Source organism: Eublepharis macularius, chromosome 1, assembly GCF_028583425.1.
Source record: "Eublepharis macularius isolate TG4126 chromosome 1, MPM_Emac_v1.0, whole genome shotgun sequence".
NCBI lineage: Eukaryota > Metazoa > Chordata > Lepidosauria > Squamata > Eublepharidae > Eublepharis > Eublepharis macularius.
In genome coordinates this window covers 176,911,466-176,939,373 of record NC_072790.1, presented here as the reverse complement: position 1 = coordinate 176,939,373, position 27,908 = coordinate 176,911,466, and the positions used below count along the sequence as shown (strand labels likewise).

Genomic DNA, 27,908 nt, shown 5'->3' with positions numbered 1-27,908 from the left:
CTATATTTAAGGTAAGTCAAAATAACTAGAGGAGGAAGAAATGTGTACGCTCTGAAAGTTCAAGGAATATACAAGACAAATATTTCTCTAATGTTAACAAATCTGTTCAGACTAGCATTTGCTTTTGTTTCGTGTGGCCTATTTATACCCCTCTTTAACAAAAGCTCACTGTAGCAAACAGTAATTAAAATGATACAGTTACATCATTAGAAAATTTAATAAGAGAAGGAAACAGCCCACCACTGCCAAATGCATGCTGGAACAAGGGACCTTTCCAAATTCAATAAAACAAGCAAAGAGATGGACTGACACACTTTACAGCGGGTAAAGTTGAAAAGCTGAGAAAGTTCATGAACAAGGCAGGTGTACTCACGTGTAAGGCAGAGGGATCAGGAAGGAATTCAGCATCTTCTCCAAAGATAAAGTCAGGTGGCAATTCTGGATAGTGAGCATTAAAAATTATATCCCCTAAAATACAAAGAAATAAGGAAGTATCTTTAACAATTGTCATGAGGAAATCAATGAGCACGTTTTGTAAACAAAAAACTTTTCCCCTTGTTCCTAGCCACCCTGAGCCCATTTGTGGGGAGGGCGAGGTATAAATTTAATAAAATACATACATATATACATACATATATGCATACATATATGCAAATTACACTCCAATCCAAATCCCTTAAATCTCAGCCTGGAAAATGTAGTTCCTTCATTACTCCTACTAGTTCCTTAAAATAATGGTCCAGAACAAACATGTATACTTAAGAATGTGTGATACAATGTAATATGAAATTCACACCCTCTACAAGAATAATGGGAGCCAGTGTATCCTCAAGATACATTGCTGAAACACCTCGGTGGCACTATGCTACAACTGGGTGCTGGCAATGGCACAGAGTAAGGCCATCAGCTGTGCTGTTCTGTTTCCCCTTTTATAGTTTGCGGGGGCAAAAATCAGCTCCAAGAATTTTGTCTGCTATTGACCCCTCGTCATGTGTGGATCAGACCAGGAACCCTGGCCATGCTATCCCAGTGCCTTTCCACTGAGCCATGCCTGTCTGTGCAGTGGACTCTGCCTGGCCCCATGTGTCAGGGCTTCAGTGGAGTGCCTAGTGCCTAATGGAATGCCTCCTTTGAACCTATCTTCATGGCCCAGTGGTTGGGATGCTGGTCTTGAGTGCGGGGGCTGTGGGTTTGAACTTGGTCTCTCTCTTTTTTTTAGTTTTCATGGGAAAGGGGATGAGATTCAGAGCAGATATGGTTGCATATGGACAGCACTTTTGCTGCTGCATGGATCCCCTTACTCTATGGGCTGGGGGCAGGGGGCTGCTCAAGCCATGAACCTTTATTGTAGTTGTGTTGCGCTGGGATGTTCCTCTCTATCCACTGGCTCTCTTGGGGGGGGGCGGTAATGGCATTGAGGGGCAATGGCCAGACTGACAGGTGGAGATTGGCTGCACCTCTATGTGCAAAACACAGGAGTGGCATCAGCTGTTGTCATCTGACAGGTGAGTGTTGCTGGGGTTGTTATTGACTTTGGCTGTACTTGTTATCCTGTCTGTGCCTTACAGAGGGTCGCAGAATGTCCACAGGGAATGAGCCAATGGTGCCACTTTTGCATCAGTGGCTGACTACCATTGCTACAGCAGCCCTCATGATTACATTGCTATTGCATTATAGAGCAATTACAATTCATATCAGTACAAACAGATCTTCCTCATCTTTTCCCAATTTAGACTGTTGTGTTCCCCAAAGACATGCAAGTCAGTACCTTATGAGGTACACAGTAGGATGGACATCGGGGTCTGCTGTAGGAAGGGTGAAGTGTTGAAAATCACACTGACCCCTGCATGAATAGAAGTGTCATTTTGCTTGTGAAAGAGACTACCCAACACATTATTACAATTTTCTTCAGATGATAACCTGTATTAACAGAGCAAACAGTTTCTCTAATCTGTGATTTTTAAAAAAAACATTTTGTCTAGAGTGTTGCAGAAGTCTTTAACCGTGTTTACTAAAATTAAAACCGCTCATTCATAAGGTGGTGCAGGTGTCAGGACCATAAAGTAAAGTGGAAATTGCAACGTTCCCTTCCTCAAAGTTTCACTTTCAGACATTTCAGCTGTAAGTTATGGCTGAATACCGAATACTCACTTGGAAGTACACACTCTTTTTGAAAAGGTATTCACTTTTCATTCTCACTACTTGAACTTGTGCGTATACTGCACCACTTGGCATTTACTTCCTGAAAAGTATTACAAGAGCATAGCAACAAGCTTGATACATAAAGAACTCATTTACTACATCTACTTGCAGTTCCCTCTTGTGGTGTTTTCCACAGAATAAAGGCTGTTGAGTAGTGAGAGAGAGAGAATGACTGATTAATGCCATATAGCTAGACTCTGTATACTCTGACTTGGGATAGCCCAGGCTTGGAAGATCTCGGAAGCTAAGCAGGGTTGGTCTTGGTTAGTAATTAGATGGGAGATGTCCAAGGAAGACCATAGTCACTATGAAAAACCACCTCTGTTAGTCTCTTGCCTTAAAAACCCTAGCAGAGGTCACCATAATTTGGCTATGACTTGAAAGCACTTTCCCCCTCCACCACCACCAGGCTACATATACCAGCAAGCAGCTACTAAAAGATGGCATCTATTGCCTGCCTTCTATGTATTTAAACATTCTTTTTGATGCCAGCCATTGAGGGTGTCTGGGTGACCCCATGCCCGCATTCACCTATTCCAGAGAAACCTCCACCAGGAGACAGCCTTACCCAGGCACTGCTAAGGCAGGTAACTCAACCAGGGCTCTGGGCTCAGCATATGCTTCAGAAGGGAGACAGAGCTCAGGCAGCAGGCTGTACCTGGGAACAGGCAAGAGGAGGAGGCCAGCAACAGCTGGGCCCTCCTGGGGCCTGGGTAGGCAGGAAGAGAAGCATCTTAAAACCTCAGGGGATGGGACAAAAGGAGAAGGGAGAGCCCCGTCAGGGAGGCTATTGGTTCAGTTTCTCTTTACTCACCAGGGGCCTGGCTCTGAAGAGAGGACATGAGGGAAACCAGCGTCAGCCCACCACCACACAATCCTTTATTAGGCAAAACCAGTGAGAGCCAGACCACTCCTGAGAAGCTTTGGGAGAGACACCCGGTGAGAGAGAGAGGGAGTAGAGTGCTGCGATAACTCCCCTTCTCTCCACAGTCTGAGGCTAATCCATGGCTGGACTAAGAAAAGGGGATGCTGGTGGATGCCACAGGCTTGGACTCCACCCCAGCACAGGGGGAGTCTGACAGAGGGTTGCTCAGAACATTTTATTTATTTATTTATTTATTTATTTATTTATTTATAGTCCACCTTTCTCATTGAGACTCCAGGCGGATTACACAGTGTGAGATTAGTACAGTCAATTTCAAGGACATTTCCATAAACAATGCCATAGGGTAAATAAACACAATTTTACAAAGACATAGCATTAGTAAGAATCCAATACAGGGTTGAAGAAATGCTGAAACAGAACATGAGCAATTCTAGGGCTGACATTAGACCACATGAAGAACAAGTAGCTCATAGGAGCAGTATTTAAGGCAACAGGTAGTACGTAAGGCAACATAGTGGTGAAGTCTATGGTCCTTAACTCATTAGCAAAGTATCTGAGAGCCCCTCCCTACAATACAAAAGCCTCTTTGAATAATTTGGTTTTGCATTGTTTGCAGAAAGCTAAGAGAGTGGGGGCTCTTCTGACTTCCTCAGGCAGGCTGTTCCACAGGGTAGGGACCACCACAGAGAAAGCCCACGTATGGGCTGCTGTTGATTTCGCGCATGTGCAGAGTGGCACCTGCAGGAGACCCTGTTCAGATGAGTGAAGCTGCTGTGGAGGAACATAGGTATGCCGGGCCAAGGCCGTGAAGAGCTTCATATGTGGTAAGCAATACTTTGAACTGAGCATGGTAACTGATAGGTAGCCAATGGAGTGACTGCAGAATGGGGGTGATGTTCATGCTCCTGCTTGCTCCTGATAGCAGTCGTGCCGCAGTGTTTTGCACCAATTGGAGTCTCCCGGTTAATTTGAATGGGAGGCCTATGTATAGTGCACTACAATAGTCAAGTCTTGATGTTACCATAACATAGATTCAGGTGGCCATGTCAGCCATGTTGAGGTAAGAAGCCATCTTCAACACTACAGTGAGGTTGTAAAAGGCATTTTTTGCAGCTGTCTTAACTTGCTATTCTTGTAGTAGCACTGGATCCAATATAACCCCTAGCCTAAAGTGCGTCTGCAAGAGTCAGACGAACTCCATTGAAAGTGGGGAGTACAATGTCATTCAAGATCTCTGATTTCCCAACAAGCATCACTTTCGTCTTGTCTGGGTTCAGTTTCAATTTGTTCATTTTTAACCATTCCACTACAGGTGACAGGCAGCGATCCAAGATTTCTACTGCATTCTGAGGGAACTTGGATAGCGAGATATAGAGTTGGGTGTCATCTGCATATTGGTGACATCCAACTCCATAGCTGCAAATGAGTTCTCCTAAAGGCTTTACATAGAGGTTGAATAACACGGGAGATAAGATTGCACCCTGCGGAATCCTGCAGGATAGCTCCCATTCTGGAGACAGCTGATCTCCAACAGCAACCCTTTGGGTCCATCTCATTAGAAACTATTTAAACCAGTCCAAGGCACATATATCTGAGGCAAGTGTGAAAGACACTTGATAAGATACAGAATTTGGAAAGAGACCATTGGAACAGGATCCCTGAGGGTGAGATGGGACAGAAGAAACTGGTAGCTTTCTCAATCATTTTAATTATTGGTTGGCCTGGCTATTAAACAGATTACTCTTAAGCCAAAGAATAAGCACACACTTTTAAAAGAATACAGGGAAAACAAACTTGTTCTGTATTGAGGTGTATGAAGGAAAACATCACAGAAAAGATACAACAAATGTGCGTATCTGAAAAGAATTTTAACAGTTTCATGTTGTTCTGCCAAGAATATGTATGGCTGACATGAAACATGACCCAGTGGGTTTGAGGATGCCGTTTGTGAAAAGAAAAAGCAATTCCTGGAATATGGAGGAAGCACTTCAATCTCTATGAGATACAAAATGAACTAGCATATAATGTTAATAAGAGGATTGGAATATTCAGCATTTTATTCTCAGGAACCAATTACAGAAATGTGATAATGTTTGACAAGACTCCTTTTAATACCAAGTAATATTTTTTTACTAGTGAAATAAATTTATCAAAATAGTAAGACTGGATAATTGTTAAAGATATGAAAGGTAATGAATGCATGACCACGTTTCACTTAGTTTATGAGCCTGAAGAGCAGATTATTACTTCAATTTTCTGCTACCAGAGGCCTGAGGACTCATGTAAGAATGTGTGGTGTACACCTGGGCAACTCACAAAACATCTAATAAACATTTCTATTTATAATTCTCTTGTTCTTTAGAAACGTGCAGAAATTTGTTCATGTGTGAAAGGTAGCTATCTGATAACTGAATTATGTAGCAGCTCTTTTCAATGAGGGATGAACTGTGCTACTGCAGATCAATTCACAATATTACAACTTCAGTTCTGCCATTGATTTTGAAGGGACAAATAAACAACTGTTTGTAAATATGATGAAAAACAAATGGCACCGCTGTCCTTCCAAAATGCCAACTGATTAACAAGCCAGAACACAATACCTGGATTCGTAGCATGGCAGTTGATGATCTGCATAAAACTGATCAGTTACAAAGAGGATGTAGAAGTACCCACAAAGGAAGCAGGCACTTCAACTTACCCTCAGCATCATCCCTGAAGATAGTATGGTCACTTAAATTTTTTTCCTATTGCGACATTTTGTGGCCTTCCTTCATAGAATTTTTCTGCTTTTGAAAGATAAGAGTCACACATCTAGCAACAGGATGTTTGGTGTTCCTGTATGCTGCTGTTCGCTGTTTCCCTTGTGGCCATTATGAATGACGTTTGCTCTCTTAACAGACATTTTCTTCTAAGCCATAATTCTCTTGCATGCTGCAAGTCATAACAGATAATACTTCCAACACTTTTTATTGGCCACAAAATTTGTGAGAGTAAGGAAGGGTATTTTCCTATGAATTCATTAAATCGGAAAAAATAGCAACTAGATTGTTTAATGACAAGAAAAGGATGCTCAATTTGTACATTGCTATTATATCTCATTTAACTGGATTTAACAAACTAGAATTTTTAATTTCTTCACAAATTTCAACTACAAGAAGCTCCTTAATAAAAATAATTTTGTTTAAAATGCATATTGAATTTAATAGAAATATAATCTCTTAAAAGTGATTTGATTATCCTTCCATGAATTTATGGGGGGAGAAATAAAGAATCATGGTGAAACATCTTTGTCAGTCATCATACAGCATAAGCTTTTGAGAGTCAAAGCTACAGATGCTAATTTCTGCTCTAATCAAGTTGCATTGTACCTTTGCATCCTGACTCCCCTCACTGCTACACCTCTCCAATCTCCTGAGTGGGGATATAAAGGCTCAGGGATCTCCATTCCTACTTGTATCTGACAAAAGGAGCTTTGCCTCTGGAAAGCTTATACCCTGAAAATCTTGTTCGCCCTTAAGGTCCCACTGGACTTGAATCTTCCTGTTCTACTGTAGAACAACATGGCTACCCCTTCCCCCAAAACTACCTGTAGACTACTTAATCTTTGCAAGTATACTTATAAATATCAATCATAGAACATATATATTTACTTCTGATCACATAGAAACCACTAACCTGTCCAGTTACTACTACAGCCCTTGCTTCTGGTTGTGATTATTTACTTTTGTGAGGCAATGCAAGGTGGAGCTGGGCAGTTATAAGACAAAGGGACAGGCTAAAGAAGAAGGTAACACTGGAAAAAAATAGTAACCCTAGCTAGGGCTGCCAGTTCCCCAGAGAAGGCTCCCAGCCTCCGCCCCCCCTCCCCCGCTACCACTCACCTGACTGGCAGGGGGAAAAGGCATGGGGAACAGGCCTGTTTGTCTAAAAATGTACAATGTATTATGTGTGTGTATGTGCACGCACGCGTGTGTGTGTGTTATGTGCCATCAAGTCGCCTCTGACCTATGGTGACTCTATGAATGAAAGACCTCCAAAGCATCCTATCATTAACAGACCTGCTCAGATCCTGCAAACTGGAGGATGTGGCTTCTTTTACTGAGTCAAGCCATCTCATTTTAGGGCTTCCTCTTTTCCTACTGCCTTCTACTTTTACTAACATTATTGACTTTTCCAGAGAATCTTGTCTTCTCATGATGTGACCAAAGTACAATAGCTTCAGTTTTGTCACTTTAGCTTCTAGGGAGAATTCGGGCTTGATTTGATCTAGTACCCACTTATTTGTCTTTTTGGCTGTCCAAGGTATCTGCAAAACTCTACTCTAGTACCACATTTCTAATGAATGAGTTGCTAATATAAAAAATTAGAATAAACCTGAAGAGAAACACTAAAAGAATCATAGTGCCAAAATACAATCTAAATAATATTCCTGAAGAATTTAAAGACAATGTAAAGAACAGATTCGCAATATTAAGTTTAATTGATCGTGAGCCAAAAGAACTATGCGTTGAACCCAGAGATATTTTCAAGGGAGAATGTGCAAAGACTATTCCTATAGCCAAAAGAAAGGAGAAGCCTAAATGGATGACTGAGGAAACTCTTAAAATTGCTAAAGATAGAAAAGAAGCAAAAATAAAAAGTGCCAGAAATAAGGTCAAAATGCTAAACACAGCTTTTCAGCGACTTGCATGCAGAGACAAAGAAATCTATTAGAATAACTAATGCAAAGAAACAGAAGACAACAATAAAAAGGAAGAACAACTGACTACTGATCTGGAGTTGGAGGGAGGGGGTTGTAATCCATTGCATATCCAACCAAAGCAAATGGATTGTCACAGCCAGTGATTGTCACAGTGAAGGGTGGGAGGGGTAATGAATAAAGCAGGAAAAGCTTATCTAATAGAGCCAGGAACCAATTCTGAGAGGCTGAAGCAACTGTCCCCAGAGCTAGCCCTATGGAACAGGGGGTCATAGGAGGGGAGAATGGAAGAAAGGGAAAAACAGCATCAATATTTTGAGGATGCATGCTAGGTATCCTAGATCTCCCGGTGAGGGTGAGGGATCCCCTGCTCCCACCTTCCGCCTCCCCCCACTCACCTGGCTGGTGGAGGGGAAAGCGGGGGAATAGACCTCCTACATGTGCGCAGGGTGGCTCAATGAAGTCACTCCAGGAAGTGACATCATCGCACCACCCCAGGAGTGCTCCTGCACAATGACGTCAATTCCTAGAAGTGATGTCATCGTACCACTCTGGGAGCGCACATGGATGTCCAAAAAGGTATGTGCCGGGGGTCACCCCCCACCCATCACCACCAGAAGGGAAAGGGGAAAATACAGAAACATGAGTCACATAATTTTAAAAGAACAGACAATTTTGATTGATTATTGGTAAACAAGTACAAAGTGAGTATTTTAAAAGGTGAAAATAAAGGGGATAATTTTATCTAACTTACATTTGAGTGTTTCTCCAGCATATGGAATATGCAACTTAAAACGATCACAACTAGGCCCAAGAGTTAAGGATGTACAGCTAAAATGAAAGGAAGAGCAAATTAATAAATGAGGCCACACAATATCAAATTCCAACAACAATAATATGTGTTCATAAGGGGGAATGAAATTGGTTGCATTTTGAAGCTCGCTTTTTACCACAATCACATCAAGACTTAGGCAGAAACAATTGAGAAAATTAACTTCTTAGTGTGTAAGTCTGCAGGCAAAGGTAACGTAAAGCAATTAGTACATGTTAAGTGCTCTAGAATCAAACTAGAAAGACAACTAGAGTCACACCACTTAGGCCTATTAGTTTAAAATATGTTTTGAAACTGCTGTTCTATTTCTTAATGTTCTTAAATATTCTTTGATAAAGCACATCAATTTTTGCGCCACACCCATCAGATTTTCTGGCACTCATATTCATGAAGGCTTAAGTTTACCAAGAAGTCTACTACTGACTGGGGCTTCAGTTTCAGACGAATGTCTGCAGTCCAAGCAAGCTCAGTGTATGATCCAGAGTCAATTTTCTATCAGCAGCCCTCCCTATTAAGACCCAAATTACTTTTTAAGAAGTCTGATTTAAATAGCAGAGTGGTAAGCTGCAGTACTGCAGTCCAAGCTCTGCTCACGACACGAGTTCGATCCTGGCAGAAGCCGGATTCAGGTAGCTGACTCAAGGTTGACTCAGCCTTCCATCCTTCCGAGGTTGGTAAAATGAGTACTCAAGTTCCTGGGGGTAAAGTGTAGATGAAAAGTCTGCCAAGAAAACGTCGTGATGTGACGTCCCCCCATGGGTCAATAATGACTCGGTGCTTTACCTTTACAAATATCTCATATTGGCCTTTTTTTAGAAGTTCACATGCACAGTTAGAAGTTACCAAAACTCATGGAAGATTAAAAAGTAGATTGGAGTAAAAAAGCAGATTAGATTGAAACATCTACATACTCACAGACAAATTCTACATATTTTGAAACTGAAAAACCCTTCATAAGCTGGACAATAGCTTGATGAGATATGGAGTATGATGAAGATGTATAAACTTCTCTAACAAATGAAACTGACTGGAAACTCTGCCCCAAACAGAATTGTTTCCACATACACATACATGAAGGCTCTTTCATGACAGGAACAAATCCTACATAAGATACAAGAGCAAATTTACCCTGTGTCATATTGCCTCCCACCCTAACAGTTATTTCACTATGTTAGACAAGCCATCCCATACCCTCACTCTACTTTATCCTTTTGAGTTCAATATCTGCAATAGTATGTGACAGTCTTGCTTTATTTTAGTTCCCGCAATTTTTATTTATAAAGATGCATGTGTTTAGTGCCTTGTATGATATGATTTTTCTCTTTTTGTATATTTTGATAGAAATTTTAATGAAATAATACAATACAATTTGAGGATTCACTGCAGAGTGTACCAAAAGAAAACCTCCACCCCCACCCCCCCACACACTGTATGCCTTTGGTCATGCCCAGCGGTGTTACACAGCTGTTTTATGTCCCCAATACACAGAGAGGGAAAGGAGGCATGGCATGGCACTGAATATAGATCCAAATCATGTAGTGGGGGAGTCCCATCCCAGCATGACAGAGTTTCAGTACTGCAATTGGGAATCTCTCAATAGATTATTAATAGCTTCTCCCCACGGTCTGCTGTTAAATGAGGGTTCAGATTTGCTTAATATGGACATGAGTCTACTGCTTAGTCAGATCAGTACAGATCCATTTGTTACACCTATGTTTATTATTTAAATCTCTAAACATACAAGACATTAATATCCATAATCAAAAAGCCAGCCTAAATAGTTGAACTAGTATTTGAGAATCCCGTATTCAAATCCCCACAAAGTTTGCTGTATGACTTTGGACATGTCACCCTCTCTTGGCCTAGCCTACCTCACAGAGTTGTTGTGAGGATAAAATAGAGGAGAGAGCAATGAGCACTTGCATGAGTTTGCTGGAGGAAGGGCAGAATTAAAATGCAGTGAATAAATCATAATTACAGTGGTCCAGGTTGTTATTAAGGAAATAATACCTTGATAGGTTTAGAGGATTCCCTATACAAACCACCATCAACAGATGGTTATTTAAAGGAAATCTTTTTGAAGTGTCACTGAAAATACTATTCCTATCATCTTTACAAATATCATGGAAAACACAAGAAACTTCTAGTTTTGCAAAAGCTCCCCACACAACACCAGAGGGGAAAGGATAACATATTTTATATTACAGTAAGAAGAAATAAACATCACACTGCAATAAAAAGATCTAATAATACCAACATCCTTAAAAGCAACAATGAGTATTTTTCTAGGCTGCTGTGTTTCTAATTTTTAAAATGCATTGGCCTAGAAATGAAACAAAGTTGACAAGATCTTCAGTCATACTTTTCCAAATTACTTCTTTTTGATACAGCTGCACAGGAGATGTCAAAAACTACTACCATCTAAGAAAAAACAGGGTTAACATACCTGTAACTTATGTTCATCGAGTTCTTCTGTGCTGACACACATGGGGACTGCGCAGGCGCAGGCCAGCCGCCGGAGAATTTTCTAGAGCTTCCATGGCTCCGAAGGGGCCGTTTGTCGCGCGCCTCAGCGACCGTTTCCCGCCCAAACGGTCACGTGATCCTCCAGCGACCAACGGCCCCTTCCCTCAGTTCTCCCTTGCCGCCGCTTGACCAACACACTTCAGCCATAACACCTTAAAAACACCAATTTCCGTTACAGCCATTACATTATCGTGCATTGGAGTTCACAGCGGGGTAGGAGGGAGGGTTGTGTGTCAGCACAGAAGAACTCGATGAACATAAGTTACAGGTATGTTAACCCTGTTTTCATCTTCGTTCTTCTGTGCCTCCACACATGGGAGTGTACCAAGCTTCACACAATAAGGAAGGCGGGGGTGAAGTCCAACACAATTTTATTGAACAAACAAGCATAAACAAATAGATATGCATATATACATCTATGTAAAAAACTGTGTAAGGACACATAAATACTCAATATTTACATATATACACCCCAAGGTACATATATACACTCTTTCACTCAAGGGTACCCAGCAGGTACGCCAAGAAAGTCATCCCAAAACTCCTTCAGGAAAAAAGGGAGTGTAGGACAGCCCTAGCCACAGATACATCCTGCTCCGCATTGACATCAATGGCGTAATGCCTGACAAAGGTGTCTGCAGAGGACCATGTGGCTGCTTTACAAATGTTAACCAGGGGCACCCCCCTGAGGAGCGCCGAAGAGGACGCTTGGGACCGCGTGGAGTGGGCCCTGACACGAAGCGGGCAAGCCACCCCTGCCAGGGAATAGGCCTTGCTAATGGCCGTCACAATCCACCTAGACAGGGTCTGTGAGGAAGCCCTGTTACCCTTGTCCTTGGCCCCAAAACACACAAACAGGTGAGGACTGGTGCGGAATCCCTTTGTCCTATCCAGGTAATAGGCTAGGGCCCTCTTCAAGTCTAGGACCACCTTATTGGGATGAAACACAAGAAAGGGAGGGTCAGACCGCAGTGCAGACAGCTCACTGACCCTTCTGGCCGATGTGACGGCCACCAAGAACACCACCTTGTAGGATAGCATATCCAAGGGGCAGGTAGCCATTGGTTCAAATGGAGGCAACATGAGACGTGAGAGCACTAAGGACAGTGACCACTGAGGCACTGGCGCCGACACAGGTGGGTAAAGATTGTACATGCCCTTAAGAAACTGGCGGGATTGTGGGTGAGAAAACACCGTAGCACCCTCAACTCGGGTGTGAGCAGCTGATATCGCTGCTAGGTGGACCTTGAGGGAGGACACCTTCAAGCCCAGGCCACGCAAGTGGCACAAATACCCGAACACAACCCCCAAGGGACTGCTGTCAGGCACCACTCCTCTGGCAAGTGCCCAGAGCTCAAACCTGCGCCACTTGGCCGCATAAGCGCGCCTAGTGGATGGCCGACGAGCATTCAGGAGGACCCTCTGTACCTCGTCACTAAAGCCTATCGGGGAGGAACGATCCGCCAAGCCGTTAGGTGCAGCTTCCTGGGATCGTGGTGGACTAGGCTCCCGTTTAGGAGAAGGTCTTGCCGAGGGGGCAGACTCACATACGTCCGTTGGGACATCCGCAGGAGCTTCGGGAACCAAACCTGCCGTGGCCAGAAGGGGGCCACCAGGATGCAGTCCGTCCCGTCCTCCTCTATCTTGCACAGGACCCTGGGAATCAAGGGGAACGGAGGAAACATGTAGTGCAAGCCCTGCGTCCACGTAAACTGGAAGGCATCCCCAATAGAGAGGGGGTCGCTCCCTGCCCTGGAACAGAACGTGTGGGCCTTGGTGGTCGCCGCAGTGGCGAACACGTCTATCACTGGATGACCCCACATCTGGAAGATCGGCCCAACGCACTCTACGTTCAGTTCCCACTCGTGGTCCAGCAAAGGGACCCTGCTGAGGGCATCTGCCCGGGCATTGTCTGACCCAGCCACGTGTATAGCACGGAGCGACACGCCGTTCCTGATAGCCCACTGCCAAGTGAGCGTGGCTTCCCGGCACAGGGCCATAGACACTGTGCCCCCCTGCTGATTCACGTAGTACATGGCAGTCGTGTTGTCCGTCTGCACCAAGACCTGACGATTTCTCAGCAGTGCTGTAAGAGACACAAGTGTGAAACGAATGGCCCTTAGTTCAAGCACATTGATATGGAGGGTCTTTTCCCTCTCGGACCAGACATCCTGCACAGATACATCACCACAGTAAGCCCCCCATCCCAGCAGAGAGGCATCAGTGGTAACCGTGACGTCATGGTGCTGATACCCAAAGGGGGTCCCTCTAAACAAGTTGTCATCAGACAGCCACCAGTCCAAGGAGGAGAGGATGACCCTCGGGATAGAGAATTTGAGGGACGGAGGGTGCAGCAGAGCATCGTACCTCCGCACAAACCAATTCTGGAGCGGGCGCATACGCAGCCTAGCGAAAGGCACCACAGAGGTGGCCGCTGCCATATGCCCTAGTAAGCACTGGATAGTGCGCACAGACTGGAATCGGTTCCTTTTAAACACGGACACTAGACCCTTTAGGGACCGAGCCCTCTCCAAGGGAAGCAGAGCCTTACCCTCCACAGAGTCTAACAGTGCACCAATGTAGGACACTTTGCAGTTGGGCACCAGCTTGGATTTCTCCAAGTTCACCAGGAGCTCCAGGCGTTGGCAGGTGCTAAGTACCAAGCCAATGTCCTGCACCAGCCTAGACTCCGATTCAGCCACGATGAGCCAGTCATCGAGGTACGGAAAGATGGTACAGCCTTCTTCCCGTAGGAAGGAAACCACAGGGGCCACACATTTAGTGAACACTCGTGGGGCAGTGGACAGGCCAAAGGGGAGCACCTTATACCGGAAAACTCTTTGCCGGTAAACAAAGCTCAGGTATTTCCTGTGCTCCTTCCGTATGCCCACGTGAAAGTATGCGTCTTTTAAGTCAAGAACCGCAAACCAATCTCCCTGTTTCAGCAAGGCGATCACAGCCGCCAACGTAACCATTTTGAATTTGGTCACCTTGAGGAAGGCATTAAGGCCCCTCAGATCTAAAATGGGACGTAAGCCCCCATCCTTCTTGGGGACCAGGAAGAACCTAGAGAAGAAACCCTGTACAGAATCCTCATAGGGCAATTCTTCCACAGCACCCTTGGCCAAGAGCGACACGATCTCCGCATCCAGCTCGGCCATAGTGTTATTGACAGCTGTCAGGGGTGAACTGCATCTAGGCAGCTCCACAAACTCCAGCCCGTATCCCAGTTCAACAATCGTTAAGACCCATGAGTCAGATGTTATTGACTCCCACTCAGAGAGGAGTGGACTCAATCTGTCCGAAAAGTTCGGGGATACGGCTGGCGTGACCCGTCAGTACTGCCTCCCGGTGCCCTGCTGATCTTTCTGCTGGGCCGGTTGTTGTGCCGGACGAGGCTTGAAGGGCCGACGCCTCCTCTGCTGTTGTGCGGGAGGGTAAGGCCGCTGCTGGTAGGCAGGATACTGGTGGTAGCCCGGCCGCTGTTGTTGGTATCTGCCCTGGTAATGGTAAGGGCCGGACCGGGGGGCGTACCGTGACCTGGAGGAGGGCTTGTTCGCTGGAGCCAGACCCAAGGACCGCGCCGTCTGCCTGTCCTCCTTTTTCTTCTTCAGGGTCTCGTCGGTGGACTTGGAGAACAGCGAGTCCCCTTCAAAGGGCATGCTCTCCACCCTGGAACGCACCTCTTGGGACAGGGCCGTCGACCGTAACCAAGAGTGGCGCCTGAGGACCACCGCCGAAGCCATCCCTCTAGCAGCAGTGTCAGCAGCGTGGCTCCCAGCATTCATTTGCTGTTTAGACAGCCGGACAGCCTCTGTTTGCAGCAGGGACACCACAGCCTTCTGCTCAGGTGGGAGGTCTCGGGTATAGGACGCCAACTTCTCCCAGAGGTACAGTTGGTACCCTGCCATGATGGTCTGGTAGTTGGCAATCCTCAGACCCAGCGAAGCTACAATGTACTGGCGCCTGCCCATGGCATCAAGCTTCTTGCCCTCTTTATCGGCAGGCACCGAGGAGTGACCCGACCGTCGGGGGTTGAACTCCTCTGTGACCAAGGAGGAAGGTGGAGGGTGCTTCACCAACGCCGGCCAGGTGCCCTGCTTTTTTTTTTTTTTGAAAAGTTTTTTTATTGGGTTAGAACATTATTATTTTTACATTACAATCAATTTTCCCCTAATTTTTTATTTCTAACCCCCTCCCTTTCCCCCCCTTTTGTTGACTTCCAACAGCTTTCCCACCCTCTGTCCCTTTTCCCTTACTTCTATTAAATTCCTCTATCTAAAACAGATATAGATTCTCCATTATATTAAGCAGTACATCTTTAACTCCTTTACTTATTATACACCCAAACTATACGTCTTTAAATAAACAATATATCCCATTTTCCAGTTTTGAATATTTCTATATAAACCTACATATCATAAACCATAAAAATTTCCCACATTTAAATCAAACAATTTGATTTGTTCTCTATGTATTACTCATTTCATCTTTTTATGGTAATTCTATATAACTCCTCAGATACTCAATCAATTTAACTCTTCTGTACATTCAGTTTGGTGCATATAAATCTTGTCAAAGAAAGAAAGTATTGTTAATTACTCAATCCTCATGTTTAAACCTTATCATTAATTATTCTCTATCAGTTAACCTATACATATCTATATATATCTATCAATTAATCTAACTGCTTATAAATTCACATTTCTCTTCCTCCCCCGGTAAAGTCACCCCTCTCTTTTATACTTTTATTATACTTCAGTAGTTCTCAAACTGCCACAGTTTTCCTCCCACCTCCCATTTCTTCTCCAGATATTGTTTCAGCTTCTCCCAATCTGTGTTAAACTGCCCTGAGTCCAGATCTCTCAGTTTTCTTGTCATCTTGTCCATTTCAGCCATATACAGCAATTTGTAGATCCAATCTTCAATAGTTGGCACTTCTTGTACTTTCCATTTCTGCGCATACAAAAGTCTAGCTGCTGCAGTCATATAAAAAATCAACGTCCTATGATGGGCTGGAATTCCCTCCATTCCCAAGTTTAGCAGCAGGAGTTCTGGGTTCTTATTTATTTGAAACTGTAAAATTTCACTCATTTCTCTTATTATTTCCCCCCAGAACTGCCTAGCTACCGCACACGACCACCACATATGATAGAGGGAGCCCTCATGTTTCTTACATTTCCAGCATTTATTAGAAGTATTCAAGTTCCCTAGCGCAATCTTCTTTGGTGTCATGTACCAACGATAGATCATTTTGAAAATGTTCTCTTTAATATTGATACATGTCGTTGTCTTCATTGTAGTTTTCCACAAGTATTCCCATGCCTCCATTGTTATTTCTTTATTGAAATTTATAGCCCATTTCACCATCTGTGTTTTAACTATCTCATCTTCAGTATACCATTTCAACAGTACTTGGTATACCTTGGATATTCTTTTCTTGTCTTCTTTAAAAAGGGTCTGCTCTAGTTCCGAATTCTCTGTTCGTATGCCCCCTTTTACAGAGTCCGAATTGTATAAATCTCTAATCTGTCTGTACTGGAACCAATCGTAGTTAGGTGATAGTTCCTCTTGCGTCTTTATTCTAAGTTTAGATACTTCAATTTTAGTTATTTCTTTGTATGTTAAACATTGTTGTTCATTATCAACAGCTCTCGGATCTATCACCTCGTATGGAACCACCCACAAGGGGGTTCCTTCTTGTAAGTAAATTCTGTACTTCTTCCAGATTGTATATAAACTTCTCCTTACAAAATGATGTAGGAACATCGAGTTGACCTTTACTTTGTCGTGCCATAGGTATGCGTGCCATCCAAAAAATTTTTTATATCCCTCTAGGGCTAATAGTTTCTTATTCTTTAACGTCATCCACTCTTTTAACCAAACTAGGCAGATTGCATCATGATAAAGTCTCAAGTTGGGCAGTTGCATTCCGCCTCTTTCCTTTGCATCTTGTAGAACTTTTACTTTCACTCGAGGCTTCTTGCCTGCCCAAACAAAATCTGATATTTTCCTCTGCCATTTTTCAAATTGTTTAGAGTCTCTGATGATTGGTATTGTCTGTAGCAAAAACATTACTCTTGGTAACACATTCATCTTAACTGCTGCAATCCTGCCCAACCATGACAGATTCAGTCTATTCCATTTGATCAAGTCTCTCTCTATCTGAGTCCATAATTTTTCATAATTATTCTTGAACAAATCTATATTTTTTGCAGTCAGTTCAACTCCCAAATATTTCACCTTACTAGTTACTTCACAGTCCGTTGTTTCCATTAACAATTGTTGTTTCTGCTTAGTCATGTTTTTGCATAATATCTTTGACTTCTTTTTGTTAATGAAGAAACCTGCCAAGTCACCAAACTCCTTGATCTTATCTATCACTTTTGGCATGTTCTCCAATGGATCTTCTACAATTAACATTATGTCATCAGCAAATGCTCTAACCTTGTATGAATAGTCCTTTATTTTCATTCCTCGTATTTCCTCATCTTGTCGTATTTGTATCATCAGAATCTCCAATACTAAAATGAACAACAATGGAGATAACGGGCAACCTTGTCTTGTTCCTTTACTAATCGTCAATTTCTTGGTCAATTCATCATTCACTACAATTGCTGCAGTCTGGTCTCTATAGATTTCTTTAATTGCTCTGATGAATCTTTCTCCCAGTTGTAGCTTTTCCATAGTGGCAAACAAAAAGTCCCAGTTTAAATTGTCAAACGCTTTTTCAGCGTCTACAAAGAAGAAACCAACCTCTTTATCACAACGCTTATCATAGTATTCAATAGCATTGATCACTGTCCTTAAATTGTCTCTTATTTGTCTGTCTGGCAAAAAGCCTGCTTGTTCTTCCTCTATAACTTCCGAGAGCCACCCCTTCAGTCTCTCCGCCAATATCTTCGCAAAAATTTTATAATCATTGTTAAGTAGTGATATAGGTCTGTAATTTTTCACGTTAGTCAAATCTTGGCCCTCTTTAGGGATCAATGATATATTCGCTTCGCTCCAAGTGTCTGGAATTCTTTGATCCCTAAAAACTCCATTCATCACCTCTTTTAGGAATGGTGCCAGTTCATTGGCCATTGTCTTATAAAATTTAGCCGTAAGTCCATCTGGCCCTGGCGCCTTTCCTAGATTTGCGGATTGTATTGCCTTACTTATTTCCTCATCGGTTACTTCACTATTCAACTTATTTCTCCAAGCTTCCGAGATCTCTGGAAGTTTAGTTTTCTCCAAATATGATGCTATTGATTCTTTGGTTACTTCTTTTTTATTATACAGCTTAGCATAAAATTTATAAAAGGCTCTACTAATGGTAGTCTGTTCCAGATACGTTTTATTTTCTTCACAGATTTTGTTTATTATTTTCTTTTCCCTTTTCTTCTTCAATTGCCATGCCAAATATTTCCCAGGTTTATTAGCACCCTCAAAAGCTTTTTGATTCAGTCTTTTAAGGTTCCACTCCAAATCTTTATTACTCATTGCTGTTAACTGTTCTTGAAGAATTTTGATTTCCTGATATATTTTCTTTTTCCCTGGTCTCTTTTTTAACTGTGCTTCTTTGGCCTTTATTTTCTCCTCAATCTCTTGTCTTTTCTCCTCTTTCTTTTTCCTTGCTCTGCCATTTAAGTCCATTAGTATGCCCCTTACAACCGCCTTGTAAGCATCCCAAACTTTATTGGTTGGTACTTCTTTATTCACGTTGTATTGTATAAAAAACTTTGTCTCTCTTCTCAATATTTCCATATTCTCACTTTCCTGTAACAAATCCTCATTTATTCTCCAGGCTTTCCTTTTCCTCCTTTTTCCAAATTTCCACATAATTGGATTGTGATCTGAGCCTACCATCGGCATTATTTCTACCTCCTTAGTCCATAACGCTAAGTCCTTTGAGGCCCAGATCATATCAATTCTTGATAATGTAAGATGCCTTGCGGAATAAAAAGTAAACTGTTTGGTTTTAGGATATTCTCTCCTCCATACGTCTTCGAGAGTCTCTTGTTGAATCAACTCAAAAAAAAGCTTTGGCAATAGTCCTCTTTTCTTTTGTGCTGTTGTAGTCTTTTTGTCTAGTTCCAAATCTGTCACTCCATTGAAATCTCCAGCAAGAATTATCTGGTCATATACAAGATCGTCTAAATGCTTCCTTAAATCCTCAAAGAAGCTTTCCTTTGCACCGTTAGGTGCATAAAGTCCGACTACCAACACTCTCTTTAAATTCCAATTACATTCCACTGCTACAAATCTAGCTTCCACATCTCTCATAACAAATTTTGGCTGCAGCTCCTCTTTTATGTACAACACCACTCCTCTTTTTTTCTTGTTAGAGGCCGCTACAAATTCTTTGCCCAATTTTCCAGATTTTAAATATTTTACATCCTGTTTTCTAATATGGGTCTCCTGCAAACAAACAATATCACATTTTTGTTTTAGTAGCCAATGAAAAATATTTTTCCTCTTATTCGGTGAGTTTAGTCCATTTACATTCCAAGATAATACTTTACACTCCATATTCATGGTTTTGTTGGTAAGTCTTTTTCATTGTCCTTGATAAATCTCTCCATCTCCCGCTCAGATCTGATGCGTTTTTTTGCCCCTCCAAACTCAAAGGACACTCCTTCCGGTAACTCCCATCTGTACCTGATATTCATGTCCTTCAAAGTCTGAATTAGCACTCTATATTTTTTCCTGTCCAGTAACACTGATCTGGGCAGTTCCTTCATTATGATAATCGTCTTGCCATCAATCTCCAATGGATCTTGAAATTGTTTTGTCACAATCCTCTCTTTCATGTTTCTAGTTGTAAACTGCACAATCACATCCCTTGGTAGTTTCCTCTGGGTTGCAATTCTCGAGTTCACACGGTACGCCACATCTAGGATAGCCACAATTTCCTCCTCCTCCTTCCCCAGGTAATCAGCCAACACCTCAGTCATCTGTTCTTGCGCTGACTTCCCTTCCACTTCCGGCAGACCACGAAAACGAAGCTGCTTCTCCATGTGTTTAGTTTCTGCAACTGACATCCTCCCCTTCACCAGTCTCATCTCTGTTTGTTGCGTGTCTATTAAATTCTCCATCGCGTCTTCTACTGTTTTAACTCTCTGCTGCGTTCCTTGTAATTCACTACTAATCGTTTCCACGCCTTTTTTCACTTCTGACAGCTCCGACTTTACTGTCTGTGTAACTTCTTTGACCTCTTTAATAAGCTCCAATTTCGTGTCCTTAAGTTCTTTCATCATATCTATAAGTTTTTTGTCCAAATTTTCTATCGCCGATTGCCACTCTTTTTTCGACATCGTGGGGCTTGCTTTAGCTCGCTCCCACGAATCTGCTCTCTTCCTTAGCTCCGTGGCGTATATTTAAACGTTTTCCTTTTTTTCAAATGTCCCAATCTTTGCCAAAATTAATTTTTTTGTATCCAAAATGTCGGGCGTCTTTTCTCTATGGTTTCTCTATGTTATTGTAATCCAAGATGGCCTACTTCCTCTTCCGCTGAAGCCGCGACCCTTCCCCTTTCAAAAATGGCGATTCCCTGCTTCCTGTCCGTCGGCAAGGGCCGCTTCCCTCCAGCCACTCTATTGTTGTTACGCACTTCCTGTCTCCCGTCTTCCCACAGCAGGTCTCGCGATGGTGTCTTTTTCCCACAGCTCCGAAACCACAGGTATTCAAAACAATAGTCCAATTTTTGCAATAACTTCTTTAAATTTAGTCTCTTTTAAAATACAACTCCTGCCGAGTCTTCGCCTCCTTTTCACTAGTCTGCTGCAGTTTAAAAATCTACTTTCTTTCTTCTCTGTTTTTATCAATCTGTCCCGTTTCAAGAGATAGCGATCTTTACCTTCTCTTCAGCTTTCTCGGGTTGTAATCGCTGTTTCGATCTTAAATTCTCCTCTCGACTTCCCTCCCCGATCGAAGCTTGGGTATGTAGGTCTTATGCCAGCCGAATTGGCCCCAAAACTGCCGCAGAGATTATAGCCGACCCGTCGCAAGGTGGGACCTCAAGGATCAGGGGGGAGACTCCTTGAGTAGAGCCCCCCCTCGTCCGAGATCTAGCTCACCCTAGGGTCTTGAGCGTTCTTTGCCTGCTCCCCGCCTGAGAGCAGTCGGCCGCGGGTTATTTTCACCCCTCCGGCCGGTTAAAACGGCAGTCCGGTCAGCTCCGCAAATGGAGCTGCGTTAGACCTCCATGAATCCCAAACCGGAAGTCCCCCGGCCAGGTGCCCTGCTTGATCTTGTAAAGCTGCTCGATGCGCTTGGATGTTGGAGGCTGATCACAGGGCACCTGCCACACCTTCTCCACAATCTCCTCAATACCCTCGAGCATGGGGAAGCCAACGGACGCCGGATTATCCCCATAGATACGCTTGAGGAGCTTGTCCTTGGTCTGGGGGACTGCTGAAGAGATATCCATCTCGAGAGCCTTGGCCATCCTTGCCATCTGGTCGGCGTAGATGCGGAGGTCCTCGAATGGCGAGTCCGCAGATGGCACTAGCTCCTCAGCCGGCGACGGTTCGGACCAGGACTCCGACTGGTAGCCGCCAAAGCTCTCCACATCCTCCTCATCGGAACCGAGCTGGGATTCCGGAACCTGGAGTGGAGGGGGAGCCCACGCCGGCCTCGACGTCGATGGCCCCGGTTCCGACATGGAGAAGCCGGCAGGTGCCCCTTCCCACTGGCAACGGTATGGCGAGGGGAGGTAGGAGGCCTGTCGATGTTGGGACGCAGTGGACCGGGCTGATCGGACACTGTCCCCAGACCGACGTCGCTCACGACCGGCAGCAGGTGGAGATGGACGGGCAGGGGATGGACGGCTCCGACGAGGAGACGGGCTCGGTTCCAGCCTCGGCGACCGAAGAGCAGGCGATGGTCGGCTCCGACGGCGCGGGCTCGGCTCCGGCCCCGATGAGAACTCTGCGGGCACCGTCTCGAAGGCCATCGGATCCGGCACCGGCACGGAGAGTTCCTCTGGTTCGGGGGAACCCAGATGAGGGGAAGGCGTGTGAGGAAGCACGATGACCTCCTCCTGGGGAGCGGGGATGCGGCGACCGATGATGTTTGGTCTTCTTCTTCTTCTTTGCCGGTTCCGAAGAAGACCTCGGAACCGACGCGCTCCTCGCCTTCGAAGGGGACCTCGGCTTCGACCTCTTAGACTTCATCGGAATCGATCCGGTCGTCGGTTCCGATCGGGGACTCGGTACCCCGGATCCTCGGTTCCGATGTCGGTCTCGGATCCGACCTGGTGGAAGATGCGCTACGGGGCGGCCGCACCGGTCCCTGCGCTGGAGAGGCCGCTCTCGACGCCGAGGCACTCGGGGGACGCGGTTTCGACCCCGACCTCGCGGAGGCCACTGAGCCAGCTCTTGATTGCCGTTCGGCAGAGGGGCTAGGGCCGGCCTTGGGGGAAGGTAACGGGGCGCCTCCGGACATGACCTTCTGCCACAGGGAGGAGTTCAGTCGGGCCTTGCGCTCCTGCCGGGCCTTGCTGGTGAAGCCCTGGCAAATCCTACAGGCCGACACATTGTGGGTCTCCCCCAAACAAAAGAGGCACAGTTCATGGCCATCGGTCTTGGCCATTTTTGTGTGGCATTGTAAGCAATGCTTAAAGAGAGCCTTTGAGGCCATCTTCAGGGGCACGCTAGAGAGAGGTCAAACAATCCGGGTCGTATTTACCGAGTCCAGTCAAAGTCCAAATCAGTAAGCCGAAGATTAGTCGAGGTCCGAAGTCCAAAGTCAAAAGCCAAAGATCAATCAGAAGTCAGAAAAAGCACAAAGCACAGAGCAACGAAGCTCACGTTCTCTCCAAGCGGCGGCAAGAAGAGGGACTGAGGGAAGGGGCCGTTGGTCGCTGGAGGATCACGTGACCGTTTGGGCGGGAAACGGTCGCTGAGGCGCGCGACAAACGGCCCCTTCGGAGCCATGGAAGCTCTAGAAAATTCTCCGGCGGCTGGCCTGCGCCTGCGCAGTCCCCATGTGTGGAGGCACAGAAGAACGAAGATGAAAAAATTACTTATATCACTGCACAGAGTTACAAAAATTGTGAAGACAAAGGTAAGTGAAAAAAATCAGCAAAAAAAAAGAGGTAGGTTAGTTGGAGAAGATGAGACAGGAGGACAATGAAGTATTTTTAATCTGGATAATGAAACTTCCCTTAGTCTTAACTAGGCAGACAACACAAGATTAGTTCCATTCCCAAATTCATTTCAATGCAGAACCAGACACCTTTTCTTTTTCATTTGGGTCCTGATAGTAACCTAATTCCACGCTAGCACACTAATACATCATCGGATCATGAGGCCTAGGAATGCAGAGTAGTAGTATAGGACACTGTAATATTACCTTCCCATCATCTGCAGTTAAGATCAGATCCCTAAAACTGCTCAATTTAGGCATGCCCATGAAAAGTGTTCAGAAGCTTCCACTGAAGCAGTCAAGATGTTGATCTTTTCCGCATGGTCACTTTACAGCATTTTGGAGTCTATTCTGCTTCCCATGCTCTCCAAAGTTCTGCACTTGCAAGGGAATAATGGAAAGCAGAAACAGTGTTTGTCCATCTTTTCCCTGTTTTTCCCCCCTGCGCACATTCTGTGATTTTTTTTAAGCGGCTACCCAGTCACTGTTGGCTCGTGTTATGTCCATGAAGAATCAAAAACTCTCATTCTGCTTCTCTTCCCCCCATCCTTCCTTTCACAGGGAGCTGATGAGTCTGTCTTCCAGTAACCACTCCCACCCTCCTCAGCTCTCTGAACTCCTTTTCCACAATTTTAATCAGTAAAGCGAGGTAAGGGTCATAAGGCTGTTCACTTCCTCCCTCCCAAATATGCACACACTCCCTTACATTTTTTTTAAAAGCAAGGAATGAGTCCTAACATTGCTGCTTATTCCTTGCTGGCTTTAAAAGCCAGGAAAGGGTTAAATGGTGTTCTTCCCATCCTCCCACGGGGGGGGGGGAGGGGGGAATGCACACACTCATTTTTTTTCAAGGCCAGGAATGAGTCCGAAAGTTACTGCTCATTCCTATTGGCTTTAAAAGCCAGGAAAGAGTTTAAAGGCTGCTTTTCCCTCCATCCCTTATGCCAAAGAGGAAAAAATGAAGTGTTTTAAAGTTTGTGAAACAAAGCGGCAGGGAAGCTACTGGGAGGGAATGAAGCAGCAGCTTCTTAACTCTTTCCTGGCTTGGCTTAAAAATTAAATGAGAGCAGAACAAGCACAAAAACTAAGTTTTCCTCCAGAAATCAATTGCCTCTCCAGCGGGCATGGGAGCCCAATCAGCAAATACAGGGGGGAATGGGTTCCAACACTGCAATGTTACCACACATGTGAATTTTTTTTTAAAAAAAAAAATGACATTAGCTTCAGCCCCCACAAAATGCAGCTCCAAACAGACACATCTCAACTCATCAGCAGACACCACATCGCCTCGAGGTCGTGCAGTACAGAATGATGGGACCCCAAGCCATTTCAGCACCGATCAGCATGAAAGTTTAGCATTGCTGGCTTAAAGTGTGTGGAATTTGCTATTAACTGGAGAGGGTTGTAAGGAACATATCATTCCAGTCACCTACACTGTTTCCCAGGTACAATTCAAGGTGCTGGTGCAGCTCTTTAAAGCCCTATATACCTGAAGGACTGCATACACTCTTACGAACCCACTCAACCACTACAGTCATCTTTGGATGCCATGTTATGGGTAGACCCACCTTCTCAGATTAGTCAGATGGCAACCCAGTAGAGATCCTTCTTAGTAGTGACACCAAAATACTCTCTCCCCAGGGCGATTCGCCTGCTCCCTTCTGTTCCCATCTTCCACCAGCTGGTGAAGACTTGTTTCCCTCAGTGATTCCTCCTCCATTCCCAATGTTTTAACTGCTATTTTTATCTTCTGTATTTATTTTAAGCTCTGTTTTAAAATTGTTTTTAATAACATTTGTGTGCTGGTTATAAAGGTTTTAAAGATGAGATTTTAATGTGTATGTTTTAATTTGACAGCAGCCTTGTTGGCCCTATGAAGGTGGAGTAAAGAAAGAAAGAAAGAAAGAAAGAAAGAAAGAAAGAAAGAAAGAAAGAAAGAAAGAAAGAAAGAAAGAAAGAAAGAAAGAAAGAAAGAAAGAAAGAAAGAAAGAAAGAAAGAAAGAAAGAAAGAAAGAAAGAAAGAAAGAAAGAAAGAAAGAAAGAAAGAAAGAAAGAAAGAAAGAAAGAAAGAAAGAAAGAAAGAAGAAGAAAGAAACCACCTTTTTGACACCCTCCCCCTTGATCCACTTATATTATCTATATTTTTAAAGTATTAATCTTTGCAGCCAAGATTCAAATCTGATAGGCATAAATGACCAACAACAACCTGAGTTCATGTTTTCCTTAAAAACATACTATGTCCCATCCTATAAAGAATACAGAGAATGCACTGGCCAGTTGTGTTCCAATGAAACTAAAAACAGGGGAAGAAAACCAACCCAAAACAGACTGAGAAACCAAAAGGTTGAGACAAAAGATTAAAAATACTGATTAGGGAATATATAATTTTAATGAAATCTTGTCAAAAAGCCGAAACCTTTATATAAACCTCCCTAACCAGAAAAGTTAGAGAGGTTTATAAATTCATAATCAAACTGAACCAAATGTATTTTTTTCTGATTGTTGAGGTTTATACGCCACTTGTACTCTACTACCATCCACACATTAAGGGAAACAAGTCCACACATTTTTAGTATTGCCTGCTGTAATATGGACATACTAATTCAGCATGGATGCCATGTTACCTAATTCTAAAAATAGTTAATTACCATATAAAGCTTTCAATAGGTAGTTAAAATTGAATAAATCTTCCTAAAGACCTCAAGCTTTCAATGCACAAAGCTATTTCATTAGGTTCAATATAAGCATGTTGGAAAGTAATTCTAAGCAGGTCAACAGCAAATCCTACACAGGTCTATTCAATGGGAATTACTTCTAAGAAAGTGATGTTAGGATTGCACTATTAAGACACTTAAAGCAAAGGCTCATTTCAGAAAATCAACACAAAATGAGAAGCACCTGAAATTATAATTTTAAAATATGATTTCCTCCAAAATATTAGTCAAAATAAGCTATAGGAGAGTCCATTGCAAAACCAAGATTATGTAATAATGATATGAGAAAAATCTAGAATTAAAAATGTGCCCACCATGTTGTATAAGCCATTTTTGATCAACACTCTCTATATCTCAAAGATGTCAGCTGTTTGATTAGACTCACTGGGAAAGAAGTTACCAAACCAGATTGTCAGAGTGTTCATGATTGGTAGAGGTAGTGGTTACTGAAAACTCTTTCTAATCCCTCTCTTTGCAGTGCCTATGCCTAAAACTACCAACACTTACACTGGTCATTAAGAAGGTTTACTATGGATAATATTAAGAAAATATTACATGAATCTTTGAGGTATATGCTAACAGCAGCAAAGGTAGTAATGGCAAGTAAATGGAAAGACGAAGAATGCCCAATCAGAGAAAACTAGAAAGATAAAATGATAGAATATGTGTCAATGGCAAAATTAATGAATTATATAGAGGATCTATCAGAGAATTTGAAAAGAAATGAGAAAATTATTTTGCCTATTTTAGATACAGATGAGAAATACAAGATAGGAATCAATAATGTAAATTTGGATAGGAGCTCAGACTGACAGAGGTTATTGAAATATTGTTTAAGTGTTAAATTTTCTGAAATGGAAACACATTATTTAATTTGACTAGTTTAGTACAGGATAGTGTATTGTAGTATAGTAGTGCTAGAATTGAAATGTACAGATCATGGTGTGTTCTGTGCAATTGGTTTGGAAGTAGGAGGGGTAAAGCGGTGAATATTGTTAAATACTTTATAAATAATATTTTAGGTGTTTGGTTTAATATCAAGACATAGTGGAAGAGAGAGGAAATGTCTCTGAGAATGGTTGTTGTGGGCTTGAACATGATATACAAATGATGTATGGTGATTGTGCTCTAGACAATCTGTGTAATGAATATTTCAATCTTCCCTTAGTGTAACGGGTAGTCCTGTTTTTCCTTATTTTTCTTTCGGTATCCTCTTTGTTGTTTAGGGAAAAAAAATTAAAAGAAGGTTTACTAAGATGGGGCCGTTTACTAATAGATTTATGTTTTGTACGCTTCTAGATGACATTTTTGCCAGCATTTTTTCCCAAACATAGCCAGGTGGGTCTATGGTAAATGTTAGGGGTATCTACAGGACAGTATTTTATCTACTGGAATACAGTCCTTGGAACTCCCTAGCACATATCCTGCAACATCACATTCCATTGCTGCCAAACTGAAGAAGAATCCATTCAGAATACATCTGACAACATGCAAACAAACAAACCCTAACTAACACCTCTCTGACATTACTGCCAGCAATTAAAGGGGAATGACAGTTTAGTCAATGCTGGAAGAATATTTGGAGAATAATTAAAGAGGTATGCAATAATGACCTTTCACAGAGAAGAACACCTCATAAGTGCACTGCCATTATGATTGGATTTATTTCTATGGATTTAGCCATGACAGAAACAGTCAAACACTTAAAACAAAAAAGTAAGATCATTTCTAACATTATCAACAGCTGCTGAAAAAAATCAATTAAGTATTCTACCCAACAAGTTAAACCACAATCTCTACAGAGCCATAAAAGAAAGCCATAAGAGCTACTTTAATCTCTCCAGTCTAGATAAATGAAAAACACTGTTGCTTCCTGATAACAAAAGCAGCAAAGCAGCACTCGGAATAAAAGACATA

At 43.2% G+C, this 27,908-nt stretch overlaps 1 protein-coding gene across 4 annotated transcripts in view; it reads right to left on the bottom strand.

Annotated features, from left to right (window-relative positions):
- BABAM2 (BRISC and BRCA1 A complex member 2) overlaps positions 1-27,908 on the bottom strand; it is a 232,233-nt gene that overhangs the window by 201,327 nt on the left and 2,998 nt on the right. For all 4 annotated transcript variants that reach the window (XM_054992039.1, XM_054992068.1, XM_054992059.1 and 1 more), the window contains exons 3-4: positions 8,542-8,618; positions 374-468 (exon numbers count right to left, since the gene is read on the bottom strand). In XM_054992039.1, the coding sequence (XP_054848014.1) occupies positions 374-468; positions 8,542-8,618 (172 nt within the window). The remainder of the gene's footprint in view (positions 1-373; positions 469-8,541; positions 8,619-27,908) is intronic.